Source organism: Myxocyprinus asiaticus, chromosome 30 (genome assembly GCF_019703515.2).
Source record: "Myxocyprinus asiaticus isolate MX2 ecotype Aquarium Trade chromosome 30, UBuf_Myxa_2, whole genome shotgun sequence".
In the NCBI taxonomy this organism is placed as follows: Eukaryota; Metazoa; Chordata; class Actinopteri; order Cypriniformes; family Catostomidae; genus Myxocyprinus; species Myxocyprinus asiaticus.
This window is the reverse complement of record NC_059373.1, coordinates 18,270,570-18,286,975: the sequence shown is the minus strand read 5'-3', so window position 1 is coordinate 18,286,975 and position 16,406 is coordinate 18,270,570. Positions and strand designations below refer to the sequence as shown.

The 16,406-nt window shown below is 38.3% G+C and overlaps 1 protein-coding gene and 1 pseudogene across 2 annotated transcripts; one reads left to right on the top strand and one right to left on the bottom strand.

The window, feature by feature from the left end:
• Positions 1–16: 16 nt before the first annotated feature.
• LOC127421361 (zinc finger CCHC domain-containing protein 17-like) lies at positions 17–7,890 on the bottom strand (annotated as a pseudogene).
• Positions 7,891–8,123: 233 nt separating this feature from the next.
• LOC127421341 (U5 small nuclear ribonucleoprotein 40 kDa protein-like) lies at positions 8,124–16,313 on the top strand. 2 transcript variants are annotated; one of them, XM_051664359.1, is made up of 10 exons: positions 8,124–8,266; positions 8,366–8,495; positions 8,633–8,726; positions 10,486–10,651; positions 12,155–12,277; positions 12,381–12,501; positions 12,692–12,774; positions 13,435–13,496; positions 15,821–15,924; positions 16,085–16,313. In XM_051664359.1, the coding sequence occupies exons 1-10, from the start codon at positions 8,156–8,158 to the stop codon at positions 16,132–16,134; spliced, it is 1,044 nt and encodes a 347-aa protein (XP_051520319.1). In that variant the 5' UTR covers positions 8,124–8,155; the 3' UTR covers positions 16,135–16,313. The 2 variants fall into 2 exon arrangements, 1 of the variants encoding a protein (XP_051520319.1); XR_007893978.1 differs by lacking the exon at positions 16,085–16,313 and having other exon boundaries at positions 12,890–13,496; positions 15,821–15,907.
• Positions 16,314–16,406: the final 93 nt, after the last annotated feature.

The following is a 16,406-nucleotide window of genomic DNA, read 5'->3' as shown; positions in this document are numbered from 1 at the left end:
GCGTACTCTTTTTAAAAAAAAAAAAAAAAAAAAAAAATATGGTACACTGTTACCTTGTGCTTGTTTGAGTGTGGTCTGTGTTCTCCCTATTTGTGAGCATTCTAATTTAAGCATGTTCTAGTGTCTGCTGGGTAAAATGAATGTATTCTAAATCGAGCTAAAGGGTGTCTTGTGTGTTTCTGGGTAAAGGGTCATTACGAGGTTGTGGCGTAAAGCTTACAACCTCTCACCTATAAATCCAGTCACCTGAATGATAATTAATTTCAACTTTTAATATAAACAAATACATTTAAAAATTGTTCAAGTATTGATCAGCTAAACACATCTATTAATCTCACAGAAATGCATACATGCAAAATGGTCAAGATTTACAAGCAATATCATAAAATAATTTTCTCACTTCAAATTTTTGTCTGGTCTTCCATTAAAAATATTCAAACATCCTCAGAACAAGATAAATTTACTTGATAAACAAAATGACACACACACACACACACACACACATACAGTTGAAGTCCAAAGTTTACATAAACTGAGTTTAAATGTATTTGGCTAAGGTGTTTCACAATTCCTGACATTTAATCGTAGAAAACATTCCCTGTCTTATGTCAGTTAGGATCACTACTTTATTTTAAGAATGTGAAATGTCAGAATAATAGAGGAGAGAACGATTTATTTCAGCTTTTATTTCTTTCATCACATTCCCAGTGGGTCAGAAGTTTATATACACTTTGTTAGTATTTGGTAGCATTGTCTTTAAATTGTTTAACTTGTGTAAAAACTTTTTGGGTAGCCTTCCTCAAGCTTCTCACAATAAGTTGCTGGAATTTTGGCCCATTCCTCCACACAGAACTGGTGTAACTGAGTCAGGTTTGTAGGCCTCCTTGCTCACACACGCTTTTTCAGTTCTGACCCCAAATTTTCTATCAGACTGAGGTCAGGGCTTTGTGATGGCCATCTTGTCAAAGTCAACATCTTGACTTTGTTGTCCTTAGGCCATTTTGCCACATCTTTGGAGGTATGCTTGGGGTCATTGTCCATTTGGAAGACCCATTTGTGACCGAGCTTTAACTTCATGGCTGATGTCTTGAGATGTTGCTTCAATATATCCACATAATTTTCCTTCCTCATGATGCCATCTATTTTGTGAAGTGCACCAGTCCCTCCTGCAGCAAAGCACCCCAACAACATGATGCTGCCACCCTCATGCTTCATGGTCGGGGTTGGGAGGTTTACTTTTTAAATGTATTCCACTACAGAATACATGCTGTAAAATGTAATTTGTAATGTTTTCCGTTAGATTACTCAAGGTCAGTAACACATTCTAAATACTTTGGATTATTTCTTCAGCACTGTTAGATTTTTTTCACTTGTTTTGACTATTAAAAACTCTGCCAGTTCAGTAAGACAAAATACACATTAAAAATAAATTCTCTGGAAAACCTAAATATCTTATGCAGTGTTGCTTCTCAAACAAGATAAATCAAATTGATCTTGTTTTAAGAATTTTAGATATTTTTACAGGAAAACAATACAAAAATTATCAAGAATACGATTTTTGCCCTAATATCAAAGGTCTTACTAGAAAAAAAAAGAAATTTTGATCCAACTTGAATTTTCTTGATAAAAAAAAATATGATCGTGTCTGGTAACGTGCATGTAAAATGGCAAGTAAAATCATTTTAAAGCTGCCAATTTACACAAGGTTTATTTCTATTTCTTCTGCTCCAAACTTACTTCTCTGTCTGCTCGTATGAATGTAACACATCATAAGAAAGAGTTTCACCGCTGTTCAAATGCACTTTGGATCGCATCATTTATTTGTATAAATGTTTTCCATCTGAAAGGACTAAATATTAAATGAAACAAATGACAATAAAATGCAAAGTAATCTCTAAAGTAATCAAAATACTTTTTGAATGTAACTATTCTAATTACCAATGATTTAAATTGTAACTGTAGTGAAATACAGTTACTTATATTTTGTATTTTAAATACCTAATCCCATTACATGTATTCTGTTACTCCCCAACCCTGTTCACGATTGGGATGGTGTTCTTCGGCTTGCAAGCCTCACCCTTTTTCCTCTAAACATAAAGATGGTCATTATGCCCAGAGTTCATTTTTTGTTTCATCAGACCAGAGGACATTTCTCCAAAAAGTAAGATCTTTGTCCCCATGTGCACTTGCAAACTGTAGTCTGGCATTTTTATGGCGGTTTTGGAGAAGTGGTGTTCCCTTGCTGAGCAGCCTTTCAGGTTATGTCGATTTAGGACTAGTTTTACTGTGGATATAGATACTTGTCTACCTGTTTCCTCCAGCATCTTCACAAGGTCCTTTGCAGTTGTTCTGGGATTGGTTTGCACTTTTTGCACCAAACTACGTTCATCTCTGGGAGACAGAATGTGTCTCCTTCTTGAGAGGTATGATGGCTGCGTAGTCCCATGGTGTTTATACTTGCGTATTATTGTTTGTACAGATGAACGTGGTACCTTCAGGCATTTGAAAATTGCTCCCAAGGATGAACCAGACTTGTGGAGGTCCAAAAAAATATTTTAAGGTCTTGCCTGATTTCTTTTGATTTTCTCATGATGTCAAGCAAAGAGACATTGAGTTTGAAGGTAGGCCTTAAAATACATCCACAGGTACACCTCCAATTCAGTACACCTCCTATCAGAAGCTAACTGGCTAATTGTCTACAGGCTTGACATAATTGTCTGGAATTTTCCAAGCTGCTTAAAGGCACAGATAACAATGTAAACTTCTGACCCACTGGAATTGTGATGTAGTCAATTAAAAGTGAAACAATCTGTCTGTAAACAATTGTAGGAAAAATTACTCATGTCATGCACAAAGTAGATGTCCTAAATGACTTGCCAAAATTATAGTTTGCTAATATTACATTTGTGAAGTGGTTAAAAAAGAGTTTTAATGACTTCAACTAAAGTGTATGTAAACTTCTGACTTCAACTGTATATATTGTGTGTATATATTGTGTGTATATATATATATATATATATATATAAAACCAAATTTAGTTAGTTTCTTTCTTGTTTTAAACATAAATCTACTTGCCTTTGGGGTAAGAAAAAATAAATAAATAAAAAAATAAAAAAATAAAAGGAATAGTTCACCCCAAAATGAAAATGTTCTAATCATTTACTCACCCTCATGCCATCCCAGCCGTGTTTGACTTTCTTTGTTTTGCAGAACACAAATGAAGATTTTTGGAAGAATATCTCAGCTCTGTAGGTCCATATAATAAAAGTGAATGGTGGCCAAAACTTTGAAGCTCAAAAAGCATATAAAAGCAGCATAAAAGTAACCTCCAAAAAAGACTGTGGTGGTTTAATCCATGACTTCTAAATCAATCTAATCGGTTTGGGAGAGAACAGACCAAAGTATAACTTTTTTCACTGTACATCTTGCCATTGCAGTCTCTAGGTACTATCATGATTTCAAGCACGATTATACTTCCTAGAGCTTGATGCATGCGCAGAGCGCTAGATGGCACTATGAAGTGTAATCAAGCTTGAAATCATGATCACCAGAGAGACTGCTGATGTCAAGATTTATAGTGATTTTTGATAGTTTTGGTCTGTTCTCACCAAAAAAGATTAAATCGGGGGCCTGGGTAGCTCAGTGGTAAAGACGCTGGCTACTACCCCTGGATTTCACTAGTTCAAATCCCAGGGCGTGCTGAGTGACTCCAGCCGGGTCTCCTAAACAACCAAATTGGCCCGGTTGCTAGGGAGGATAGAGTCACACGGGGTAACCTCCTCGTGATCGCCATAATGTGGTTCCGTCTCGGTGGGGTGCGTGGTGAGTTGTGCGTGGATGCCACGGTGGATGGCGTGAAGCCTCCACACGTGCTATATCTCAGCGGTAATGTGCTCAACAAGCCACGTGATAAGATGCGCGGGTAGACGGTCTCAGGCGCGGAGGCAGCTGAGATTCCTCCTCCATCACCCGGATTGAGGTGAGTCACTACGCCACCACGAGGACTTAGAGCACATTGGGAATTGGGCATTCCAAATTGAAAAAAAAAAAAAAAAGATTAAATCGCTTCAGAATACATGGAGTCGTATGAATTAATTTTCTGCTGCCTTTATGTGCTTTTTGAAGCTTCAATGTTGTGGTCACCATTCACTAGTATTGTATGGACCTATAGAACTGAGATATTCTTCTAAAAATCTTCATCTGTATACAGCAAATCTGGAATGACGTGAGTGTGAGAATTTTTATTTTTGTGTGAAATTTTCCTTCAATTCAATCAATTCAATTCTCACCCCATTGGCAAATAGTTTATCTTGTTCTGTCATAATTTCCTCACCCTGAGGTTGTTCCAATGACTTTCTTCTGTGTAAGACAAAAGATATTAGGTAGAATGTTTGCCTCAGTTACTATTTACTTTCACTGCATGGGAAAAAAAATATGGAAAGAAAGTGAATAGTGGCTGAGACTAACATACTGTACTACCCAAACTTTTTTGTGTTCCACAGAAGAGAAAGTTATATACTTGAAGGTTTGGAACAACATAAGCGTGAGTAAATGATGACCGAATTTTTATTTTTGGGTGTACTTACCCTCATAAGCCCCACTCTAATTTCTTACATTTCTCTAAAAACAATACTTAACGCAAATCATTATGCTTCCCATGTAAATGTGTGTCGTCTTAAGAATGTTCAGATATTTGTGCTGGAAAACAAGACAAAAATACTGAGTAAGAACATGTTTCGGCAAACCAAAACAATCACTTTGTTTTGCATTTGTGCTTCTTGTGTTTTTTCTTTTTCTCTGAATGTGAATGCCGTGGCCTCGGGATCATCATCGCTGCTGTCAGATGAAGTGTTGTCTCTCTTCCTGTCTTTCTTTTTCTTCTTTTCTTTCTTTGCCTTCTTTTCCTGCAGGAAAATAGAAAAAGGTGCTGTGAGCAAGCAAATGAAAAGAGGAATAAATGGGTCGATGTTTGCAATACGGAACTAGAAAAAGGCAAAACATTTACAAGTGATGATAGAGATTGAGAAACTGAATTAGAGCAGAGTTGCACAACTGCTTGCCAGCAGCACATCACCTTACGCAGTAAATGTGTGATAGCTCCAGTGGCTGGCCTCAAAGGGGTGTGCCTGTACCTTTTTATGTTTCTGAGGCTCTGACTGGGTGTTCTGACTGGCTGGCTCCTCCCCTTCCTCCTCTTCTGGCACTAAACTGTACTGCAGTCCAGCTTGTGAAAAGCAGTCCTTTGCAAAGTGACCTTGCATGCAAAAAGACATATGTATCATTATTTATATCATTCACATTGTCATAACAGGTGTTCAGGGACTAAAGGTACAATCTGCAAACAAAGACAAAATGGGATCTGAAGCTAATTCTAAGTACTTGTGTCTGAAAACACATGGGCAAATGCATCACAAATGTACATGGAAGTGTTGCTTCTATATTCTGTCTGTAAAGTTTTGGTTTGTTCCTCACACAGAGCCATTGTATGGTTTCAGAAGACTTAGAATAATACGAGCCACATTGTGATACATTTTGGAGCTTAACAGTCCTCATTCACTTTCATTATATGGAAAGAGTGGCCAGGATTTTCTTAAAACAAATCACCATTTGTTAAATATACCTTTATTTATTATATGGAAGTGGAAATGTATTGCTCTTACCCCTGAAGCCACACGTGCATGTGGTGTTGAGCACAGCCTCCAAGGTGATCCTCTGCCCTGTGTGATCTTTGAACTGCCTTCGTCTGCGTTCATCCTGTCTGTATGCACAATATTTATTTACAGACAAATTTGATATAGTTATAAATGACCTACTGGATATCTACTGTAAATGTTATATCTACAAACATAGGACCACATAGCACTCATGTAACATAAAACCACTTACTCTGCCATTACATTGTTGGGGTCTAGGTCCCGTCCAGTTCCTTGATATATAAACAAAGTAGATCACTGCATAAAACAGTTTTAGTGAGTGCTACAGGTATATTTATAGCAACAATTCACTTATATTTTAAGCAATGAAAATACGTTGGTAGCAGTAGTATAGTATGCCTTTACAACAAGTTAGAATGACACTGTTACTTTTGTATTTGCATACGTGCAAATGGAATGTACCTCTCTGCCAATGACTTTTATCCACACTTGCTCCCCTACATCAACAATTTCAGCTGGGTTTTCTACCCGACAGGCAGACATCTCACTCTTATGAACCAGACCTGACAATGCAAACACACACACAACGTAAAAGCTGTGCCTTCTCAATTGCACACACACAAAGCTGTGCAATTTTGTCCAACCTTACCTTGTTTCCTGTAACCTGGAATCTTGACAAAAGCACCATATGCTGTCACAGAGTCCACCTAAAGAAGAAGATGAAGACGAGAAGGTAAACTAATCAGTGATAGGACAGATCTATCTGATTTTAGATGCTGGAAAAGCTGCACACTCTTTCTCAGATCTAACCTCTCCCTTTAGTATGATATACATTGGTGGCAGTCCATCCAGACCAGCTGGCTCTCTCGTCCGCTCCTCAGCCATCACAACTGCAGAGGGAACACACATTGCAATCTGTCTGTAACTGGACATACTCGAACAGAAAACAAATCTACTCTTTCAAAAGAACAGTTCAACCAAAAATGATAATCTTCGCATCATTTACTCACCCCCTATGTCGTCTCAAATTCCTATGACTTTCTTTCTTCTGTGGAACACAAACAAAGATATTTTAATTGAGATATGATATCTGTTTGTCCATCCAATGCAAGTGAATGATGACCAAATGTTCAAGCTCCAAATAGTGTATAAAGGCATCATAAAAGTAATCCATAAGACTACAGTGGTTTAATCCATGTATTCTGAAGTGATCTAATCATTTTTGTTGAGAACAGAGCAAAATATGTGTGTAATTCTTTTTCACTGTACATCTTGCCATTGCAGTCTCTAGGCGATAATCATGATTTCAGGATCAATTACACTTCCTAGTGCTTGACACATGTGCAGAGCACTAGATAGCTCTAGGAAGTGTAATCAAGCTTGAAATCATGATCACTAAGGAGACTGCTGCTTTTATTTATTTTTTGTCTGTTCTCATTCAAATCGATTGGATTGCTTCAGAAGACATGGATTAAAACACGAGTCTTATGAATTAATTTTATGCTGCATTTATGTGCTTTCTGGAGCTTGAAAATTTGGTCACCATTCACTTGCATTGTATGAACAAACAGACATCATATCGCCATTAAAATATATTCCTTTTTGTTCCATGGAAGAAAGTCATACGAGTTTTAAAAACCACATATGGGTGAGCAAATGATGAGAGAATCGTCATTTTTGGATGAACCATTCCTTTGACCATTGCATCTTGATGCCATCACTATTTTTCAGAGATGCCACATACAGTATATACACCTCTCTCTCTCTCTCTCTCTCTCTCTCTATATATATATACACACTTGTATATATTGCTTTGCACGTATTTCTCGAACCATATTTCGTCTTCAGCACTTCAATGAGCATCTGCACCATACAGCCATATGTACTTCATTTGGACAATTGCTTTTACGCTATATTGAACCTTGCTCTTCCCGAGAGACGCGATCTGTATTTTACTGGTCTCTGCACAATTACAAGAAAGTCTAATCTAAATGCATCTCATGACAGTTAGCTAATGCCAAATGTTTTGTTTTGCAGTAAGTGCCTGATGGGATCAGGTCATACTCCGTTTACTGTACTTTTGAAACAAATTTTGATAAAACAATATTATAAACAGAGAGCACGTGCCAAATTGTGGCACTTTTGATCTCAAAATCAGGTTAAAACCGAACTACTGACATTCTCTTAACTCTTAATCGACCAAATAAACATAACACAACGCATAAGGTAAACACGTGTAAAGCATCGCTTTCCGCCTTGTTTTGATCAAACGTGAGCTGACTGCGTTTTCATTCCGGGTCACGGTTTGGACCAGTAGCCAATAAGATCGCGGTTTGTCAGAAACAACCAATCAGAAGGGTTCGTTTAGCTGGATGCGTTTTACTCTGCGAGCGTGAGTGCTAGCTTGATGTTGGTGGGCAGCTTGAAAAACTCATACATTAGAAAATGCATTAGTTAGTTCAGGTTTGATAGTAAGGTCAGATTTGAGTATTTCCACAACAATGATCGAACCGAAGAAGCGCGGGGGTGAGATGGCAGTTGTTCCGGTCGGTGTGAAGAGACCCCGGACCGAGTTGGTGGCCGCAGCGCAGAACCAACAGCTCTCTGCTATGGTAAGACCTCCTCTAAATATTACCATCTGCAGTCAAAGGATGGTGGGTGCTACACCACCTGCACATACATAGAACTGTCTCTCTCTGTGTTTGTATCAGGGTCCCCCGCGCAGCTCCAGTCTGCAGGCTCCTATAATGGTGCTCTCAGGTCACGAAGGAGAAGTTTACTGCTGCAAGTTTCATCCCAGTGGAGCCACATTAGCCTCCTCAGGATATGACCGGCTCATCTGTAAGTCATCAGAATATGACTTTGTGTCACTTTAAATATATGTACATTGATCTCCTGCATTGTAGGTTAAATGTTGATGTATTTATCTGCATGTTTGTTTTTGAATCACTTTTGATTTATTTGTGTTGTTCTTGCAGTACTGTGGAATGTGTATGGAGACTGTGAGAACTATGCAACACTCAAAGGCCACAGTGGAGCCGTGATGGAGCTTCACTACAACACAGATGGCAGGTATGTTTGTGTGAGGAATAAAAAGGGCTCTCTACTTTGCTCTTTTGCACTTGCATACAAATATCATTCTCTCACTGACCCTTACACCTGGTATTAAGATGTGTTTCAGGTGATCCAATCACATGTGATCAGCGCTAAATACAGGTCTTAACGGGGTCGAAAACGTTTTGTGATCGAATCACAAGAACCACATCTACGGTGGTAGTCAAAAACGCATTTGTGACCACATCCAGTGCTTGAAGTGGAAGAAAAAGTGCAGGTACTCTCCTTGTTAGTACTTAAACTTGACAAAAATTAAACTTGATTTTTTGGGGGAAATATAATGTACAACTTCGGAGGCATTCTCATTTACAATCACAACCGCCATTACTCTGTAGACTAAATTAGAGAAGTGCAGGTACTGCCTACCGCTGAGTACCTGTCCACTCCAAGCACTGACCACATCGCATTTGAGGTGTAAGCACTCATCTGCCCTGAATGCATCCCAGACAGAAGTGAAGCACTACTTCTCACTTGTCAGTCAACCGCTGCGTTAAAACAAGAGTTTAAACTTTGCCGTTTATGAGCGTCTTTAAAAGGGAAAAAAAAAACCTGTCTAATTGGAAAATTTAAATATGTGGAAACATACACTAGCTCGAGAACTTCACAAATCTTCATCGGTGTGTCTAATATCAACATGCAGGGACAGAGATGAGAAGAACACACATTGAAGCTCAACTAACACAAGTACTCCACTAAAACAACAGATAATTTTACTCTAAATGTTGCGTTTATGTTTAGACTAAATTTCAGCTGTATCTGGGAGAAACAGCGGGATGGTTTCATTTGCACTTTCTTTGTCTTTTCTGACTTTTTCATGGTTTATTATTACACATTAACACACTGACATAGTGATAGATGTATGTCGTCATGAAACAGAGACCCTCCCCTCGAATCCGAACACAAGTGGTCATAGGAGATGCATTTAAGCGACCAGGTATAAACAACCATGTGTCTCACCTGACCACATGTGATCGGATCACCTGAGATGCATCTTAAAGGAATAGTTCACCCAAAAATGATGATTTACTCACCCTCATGCCATCCCAGATGTGTAAGACTTTCTCAGCTCTGTAGGTCCTCACAAGGCGAGTGAATGGTGGCCAGAACTTTGAAGGTCCAAATATCACATAAAGGCATCATAAAGGTACTCCATACGACTTCAGTGGTTAAATCAATGTCTCCTGAAGCGATCCAATCGGTTTTGAGTGATAACAGACCAAAATGTAACTAATTTCCGCTGCACATCTTGACAGCAGTCTCCTTGGCGAATATGATTTCAAGCTCGATTACACTTCCTATAGCGCCATCTAGCATTATCAAGCTTGAAATCATGATTGTGCCTAGAGACTGCGATGGCCAAATGTACAGTGAAAAAGGAGTTATGTTTTGGTTTGTTCTCACCCAAAATCGATTGGATCACTTCAGAAGACCTGAATTAAACCACTGGAATTGTATGGATTACCTTTATGATGCCTTTGTGATATTTGGACATTCAGAGTTCTGCCCACCATTCACTTGAATTGTGAGGACCAACAGAGCTGAGATATTCTTCTAAAAAAAACATAATTTGTGTTCTGTAGAAGAAAGAAAGTCATACATATCTGGGATGGCATGAGGGTGAGTAAATGACAAGAGAATTTTCATTTTTGGGTGAACCATCCTTTTAATACCAGGTGTAAACCGGGTCACTGATTCTGTCATTATTTGTGTTTTCCAGTCTGCTCTTCTCAGCCAGTACGGACAAGACGGTGTGCGTGTGGGACAGTGAGACAGGGGAGCGTGTGAAGCGTCTGAAAGGTCACACTTCCTTTGTGAACTCCTGTTTTCCAGCTCGACGTGGCCCACAGCTGGCCTGCACAGGCAGTGATGATGGAACTGTGAAGGTAAATATGACTCCACTTAACCCCCCAAGTCTAGACTCCAAACTCTCCAGAAGTCTGTTACATGTCTTGTCCTCATGAACCCACAATGAATGTTGAGAGACTGACTTTTCACTCACAGTTTCAATATAGCCCAGATTATAGAGGAAGTTCTGTTTTAATTAATCGGAATCTAATTTTTTTTTTAAATCTGGAAAACGAACACCTACAATATGGCTGTAGTATTTGGGTTATTCTTCATGTTTTGCTGAGGCTTTCATCCAAAGTGACTTACAACAGGGACTGTTCTCCTGGAGCAATCTAGGGTTTGTGGTGATTGCAACTCAGGATTTCTGAACCTTTGACCTGGATGCTAGCTTAGATATTTTAACCATTATGCCACCACCACCTTTCAATTGTTGCTGCTAGTTTACAGAGAAAATAGCAGATCATATCTTTCACATATTCTCATTTTTATCATAAACACTGGGACTTGCATATTCAAAATGAACTTCCTCACTGTTTGGAGAAAAAACATGACATGGTAGTGAAACAAGCTATTACACTGATGCTTTAGTTTGTCGTTTATCATGCATTTTAATGTTGAGTAAAATGTTCAGACAGTTTAAGACCATGCTGATTCTCACCTTAACAAGTATTAAGTGTTAAGGGAATAGTATTTTTAAATGCTGTTTATGTGCCAGGCTTATAGTGTTGATATGTCCTCCTCGACACAGTGTTATTATTGTTTTAGATTTTATATAAAATTTTCATTACAATTTAGTTTAGTTTTCATTAGTTTTCACAGTTTGTCTGTTAGTTTTAGTTTAGTTTTCATTTTCTTAGTGTTTTGTAGTTTTAGTACGTTTTTATTGCTCCCAAAGCTGTGTTTACTGGTGTAATTTAAAAAGTCCAACATCATTAAATTTCTTGGGACAGTCTTGTGTTACCTAATATCTAGTGGTATTTTCATGTTTAATGTGGATTGTAAATGTTGCAGATTTTATAATATAGGGTGAATATGGGTAAAGTGACTAAGGACATTTAAGCTTGATCCATATTGTATCTGTATGTATTTCCTTAAATTATAATATATAATTACTAAACTGAGTAAACAATTAAAGGAATAGTTCACCCAAAAAGTTTTTTAATCATTTACTCGCCCTCATGCCATCTCAGATGTTTATGACTTTTTTCTGCTGAACACAAATGAAAAGTTTTAGAAGAATATCTCAGCTCTGTAGGTCCATACAAAATCAATAGGGGGCAAAACTTTGCTCCAAAAAGCACACAAAGGTGTCATAAAAGTAATGCTTACGACTCCAGTGGTTAAATCCACGCCTTCAGAAGTGATATGATAGGTGTGGATGAGAAACAGATCAATATTTAAGTCCTTTTTTTTTTCTCCCGTTGTTTTCTCCCCAATTTGGAATGCCCAATTCCCAATGTGCTCCAAGTCCTCGTGGTGGCATAGTGACTATAATAGCACTGCCTCAACACTTGTCAGTAATTCATGTCTTATTGTAGCTATGGGACATCAGGAAGAAGGCCTCTGTTCACACATTCCAGAATACCTATCAGGTTCTTAGTGTGACATTCAATGACACCAGTGACCAGATCATCTCAGGAGGCATTGACAACGACATAAAGGTCTGTGCATACGCATGCCACAAAAACCCTACAAATGATTTCTGGGCTCTTTTGACCAAGTCTGTTCTTATTTTTTATGTATACCCATGTGCTCATGTTGCAGGTGTGGGACTTGAGGCAGAACAAACTAATTTACAGTATGCAGGGTCATGGAGACTCTGTGACAGGACTGAGTCTCAGCTCAGATGGGTCTTACCTGCTGTCTAACTCGATGGATAACTCTGGTAAGCGTAAATGTGTATATGCATTTTTGCACCTTTATTATAATGCATTAATGTGTGTATGACTTCATACATGTGCATGTATCTGAGACACAGTTGTAGAATACTAACCATAGAGATTGCACACAGTGGTTATGCAAGAAAACCTTTGGGCTTACTGTATTTTTGCATTTGTTTCTATTGTTTGGAATAGTGCGTGTCTGGGATATCCGTCCATTTGCACCCAAGGAGAGATGTGTGAAGATCTTTCAGGGAAATGTTCATAACTTTGAGAAAGTAAGCCTGACACTCTCTGTACATTTTAAGGAATATTGATTCCCATAAATATACTCATTTTAAAGTTCTATTCACACTTGGTGATTCCTGCCAATTAATTATTTGTTCATTAAAGGTAGGCAGATGTTAATCAGGGTTGAATTGGGGGGCCTGGGTAGCTCAGTGAGTATTGACGCTGACTACCACCCCTAGAGTGGCGAGTTCAAATCCAGGGTGTGCTGAGTGACTCCAGCCAGGTCTCCTAAGCAACCAAAGTGGCCCAATTGCTAGGGAGGGTAGAGTCACATGGGGTAACCTCCTCGTGGTCACGATTAGTGGTTCTCGCTCTCAATGGGACACGTGGTAAGTTGTGAGTCTCCACAGTGTCATGCACAGCGAGCCACGTGATAAGATGCGCGGATTGACGTCTCAGAAGCAGAGGCAACTGAGACTTGTCCTCCACCACCCGGATTGAGGTGAGTAACCATGCCACCACGAGGACCTACTAAGTAGTGGGAATTGGGCATTCCAAATTGGGGATAAAAATAAAATAATATCAGGGTCAGTTATTACTGTATTTCATTCTTTCATCAAACAACAAAGACACATGTGGCTAACTGGCACTGAAAGGGCAAATAGGTTCTTTGAAAGTTTTGTGTAAGTGTTTTTGTGTGTTCTTAGAATCTTCTCAGATGCTCATGGTCTCCTGACGGGAGTAAGATTGCAGCTGGTTCTGCTGACAGGTAAGTGCAGCCCTCTACATTGCGAGTAAATTTTCCACTATGCGACCAAAAAACGTCTGTTATTAGCCACTGGCAAGTAAATATTAACATTTCACTCACCAGTGATAGAGTTGTGTAGGTTCGAAGCACCGAGGCCCTTTTACTGAATAAAAAGCAGCTGATTAAGAAGCTGGATTCAGCCTCGTCTTTCCCTGCATGCTGTCTCATGAGCGCGCAGGAAAAGCACTTGTGTCTCATTCAGTTGAACTCCGAGCATCTCAGAGAACCACACCACGGACGTCACAGGCAGCTCTCTTGAGAGCGTGTGAAGGTGAACCACTTCTCAAGTGCTCTGATGTGCTCACCATCTACAGAGGCTTGCGCCAAACTCCCGCGAAAATATAAACAAGGTATAAACGTATTAATTTCGTGAACGCAAAGCGCTCCAGTTTCACTTAAAGGCCATGTAATGGCAAATGTCTGTGGTCATTGTGGGTTTATTCACGCAGTGTTAATAACACACAGTGAGACAGAGGAGATGCCCTGCTCTATTTCTGTGGAGATGATAAAATGCAAGACACAGAATCTCAAAGTCTTCCTTCACGAGAAATAAGGGCTTGTGAGTTAAACAGAGAGCCTTAAAATAATGTGTCAAAGTGAAGAATTTAAGGCAGAAATGTTTTACTATTGCATAATATAATATAATAGCTATACAGGTTGGCTGGGTTGCAAAAGAAAACAAAACATTGAAAAAGTCCAATGGATCAAAAGTAAATCGGACAAATAAGAGAGATATATTTTAGTTTAGACATATTTTGATAATTAAAATATTATTTTCATTATTGTAAATTTCATACTTTTATATTTGACTGTCATTCATATGTTTTTGAAGCCTGAAAAATAAATCATATACCCTTATTTTATTATATGACCCAAGCTAAATCTGTATAAATGACTGTGTGTGCATGACGCACACATAGTGAGTTTTGTATGGTAATCGTCATATTCGAGAAACACCTAAAACAGGCAATTAATCATCATAACCCTAAAACAGGCAATTAATCGCCATAATCAATTGTCAGCCAAATTTCACAATCGTTACCCCTAATTTTCATTATTAGGTTCCTACCTTGTGAATTGTTTTGTTAAAAATGTGTACGAAATTTCAGTGACAACAGCTTGTATCATTATTAAAAATGCAATTTCATGACATCATATAAATTGATAGAATGTGAAATTTGTACATTTTTAAAAAGCTAAAATGTGATTAAAATCATAAAGCATTTTTATTACAATATACTATATTGCATGAATATATATGAAGAGGCCCCCTCTCTCTTTGCTTAATATCTTTTTTTGTTACATTATGCTTGCATGTCGTCAAGTCTGGCGAGTAAAAACAAAAATGTACTAGCCAATGACGATTCTTTCTCCAACATGATCGTAGAGGGTTGAAGTGGATTGTTTGTCTAGTGTATACAGTGTCGGTGCAATACGAGTATGTGTAAGGTTATGTTTAAAGGAATAGTTCACTGAAAAATGAAAATTCTCTCATCATTTTCTCACCCTCATGCCGTCCCAGATGTGTATGACTTTCTTTCTTCTGCAGAACACAAACAAAGATTTTTAGAAGAATATCTCGGCTCTTTAGGCCCATATAATGCAAGTGAATGGTGACCAAAACTTTGAAGCTCCACAAAGCACATAAAGGCAGCATAAAAGTCATCCATAAGACTCCAGTGGTTAAATCTGTCTTCTGAAGTGATGTGATGGGTGTGGGTGAGAAACAGATTAATATTTAAGTCCTTTTCTTTTTTTACTGAAAATGTCCACTTTCACTTCCACATTCTTGGCAATTTGCATTCTTAGTGCATATCGCCACCAACAGGGCAGGTAGGAGAATTTACAGTAAAAAAAAGAAAGGACCTAAATATTGATCTGTTTTTCACCCACACTTGTCATATTGCTTCAGAAGACACGGATTTAACACCTGGAGTCTTATGGATTACTCATATGCTGCCATTATGTGCTTTTTGGAGCTTCAAAGTTTAGGACACCATTCACTTGCATTGTGTGGACCTACAGAGCTGAGATATTCTTCTAAAAATCTTCATTTGGGTTCTGCAGATGAAAGTCATACACATCTGGGACGGCATGAGGGTGAGTAAATGATGAGAGAATTTTCATTTTTCGGTGAACTATTCCTTTAAACATAACCTTACACATACTCGTATTGCACCGACACTGTATACACTAGTACCCATATACATATAGGATGGGATGAGGGTGAGTAAATGAGAGAATTGGGTGAACTATCCCTTGAATGTGATGTGTTTGTGCTTTAGGTTTGTTTATATTTGGGACACAACGTCTCGTAGGATCCTTTATAAGCTCCCTGGTCATGCTGGATCTGTCAATGAGGTGGCTTTCCATCCAGAAGAACCCATTGGTAATAAGAAATATTAAATGTAGCATTTTCCCCTAATGTTTTATCTTGAATAAAAAAAATAAGAGCTTAGAGCCTTTTTATTCTATACCCATTCTGTGTACCTCTCTCTGCTACATATGTATTTCCATTTAAATTATTTTCCACTGTTTGTCTCCCACAGTTCTTTCTGGATCCAGTGATAAGCGCCTCTTCATCGGAGAGATTCAATAACTGTGTTTATGGTGTTTTCGTGTGCGACTGTGTCTGATTGGGGTAGTAAAAAGAGGATGGGTCCTGGGGCCTGTGATTTGGAATTGGCAATTTTTTTATATATTTGGAAAATGATGAACAATTGCGGGGTAAAATGTTTGACTTGATTTTCTATGCTTTTTATAAACTAATTTCCAGATTATTTGCATTGCCTTTTTGTGCTTAAAATGTGATGTTGTTTTAATGCAAATTAAAATATTTGGAGTATATGTGTAGCAGTTTTATTATGTAAA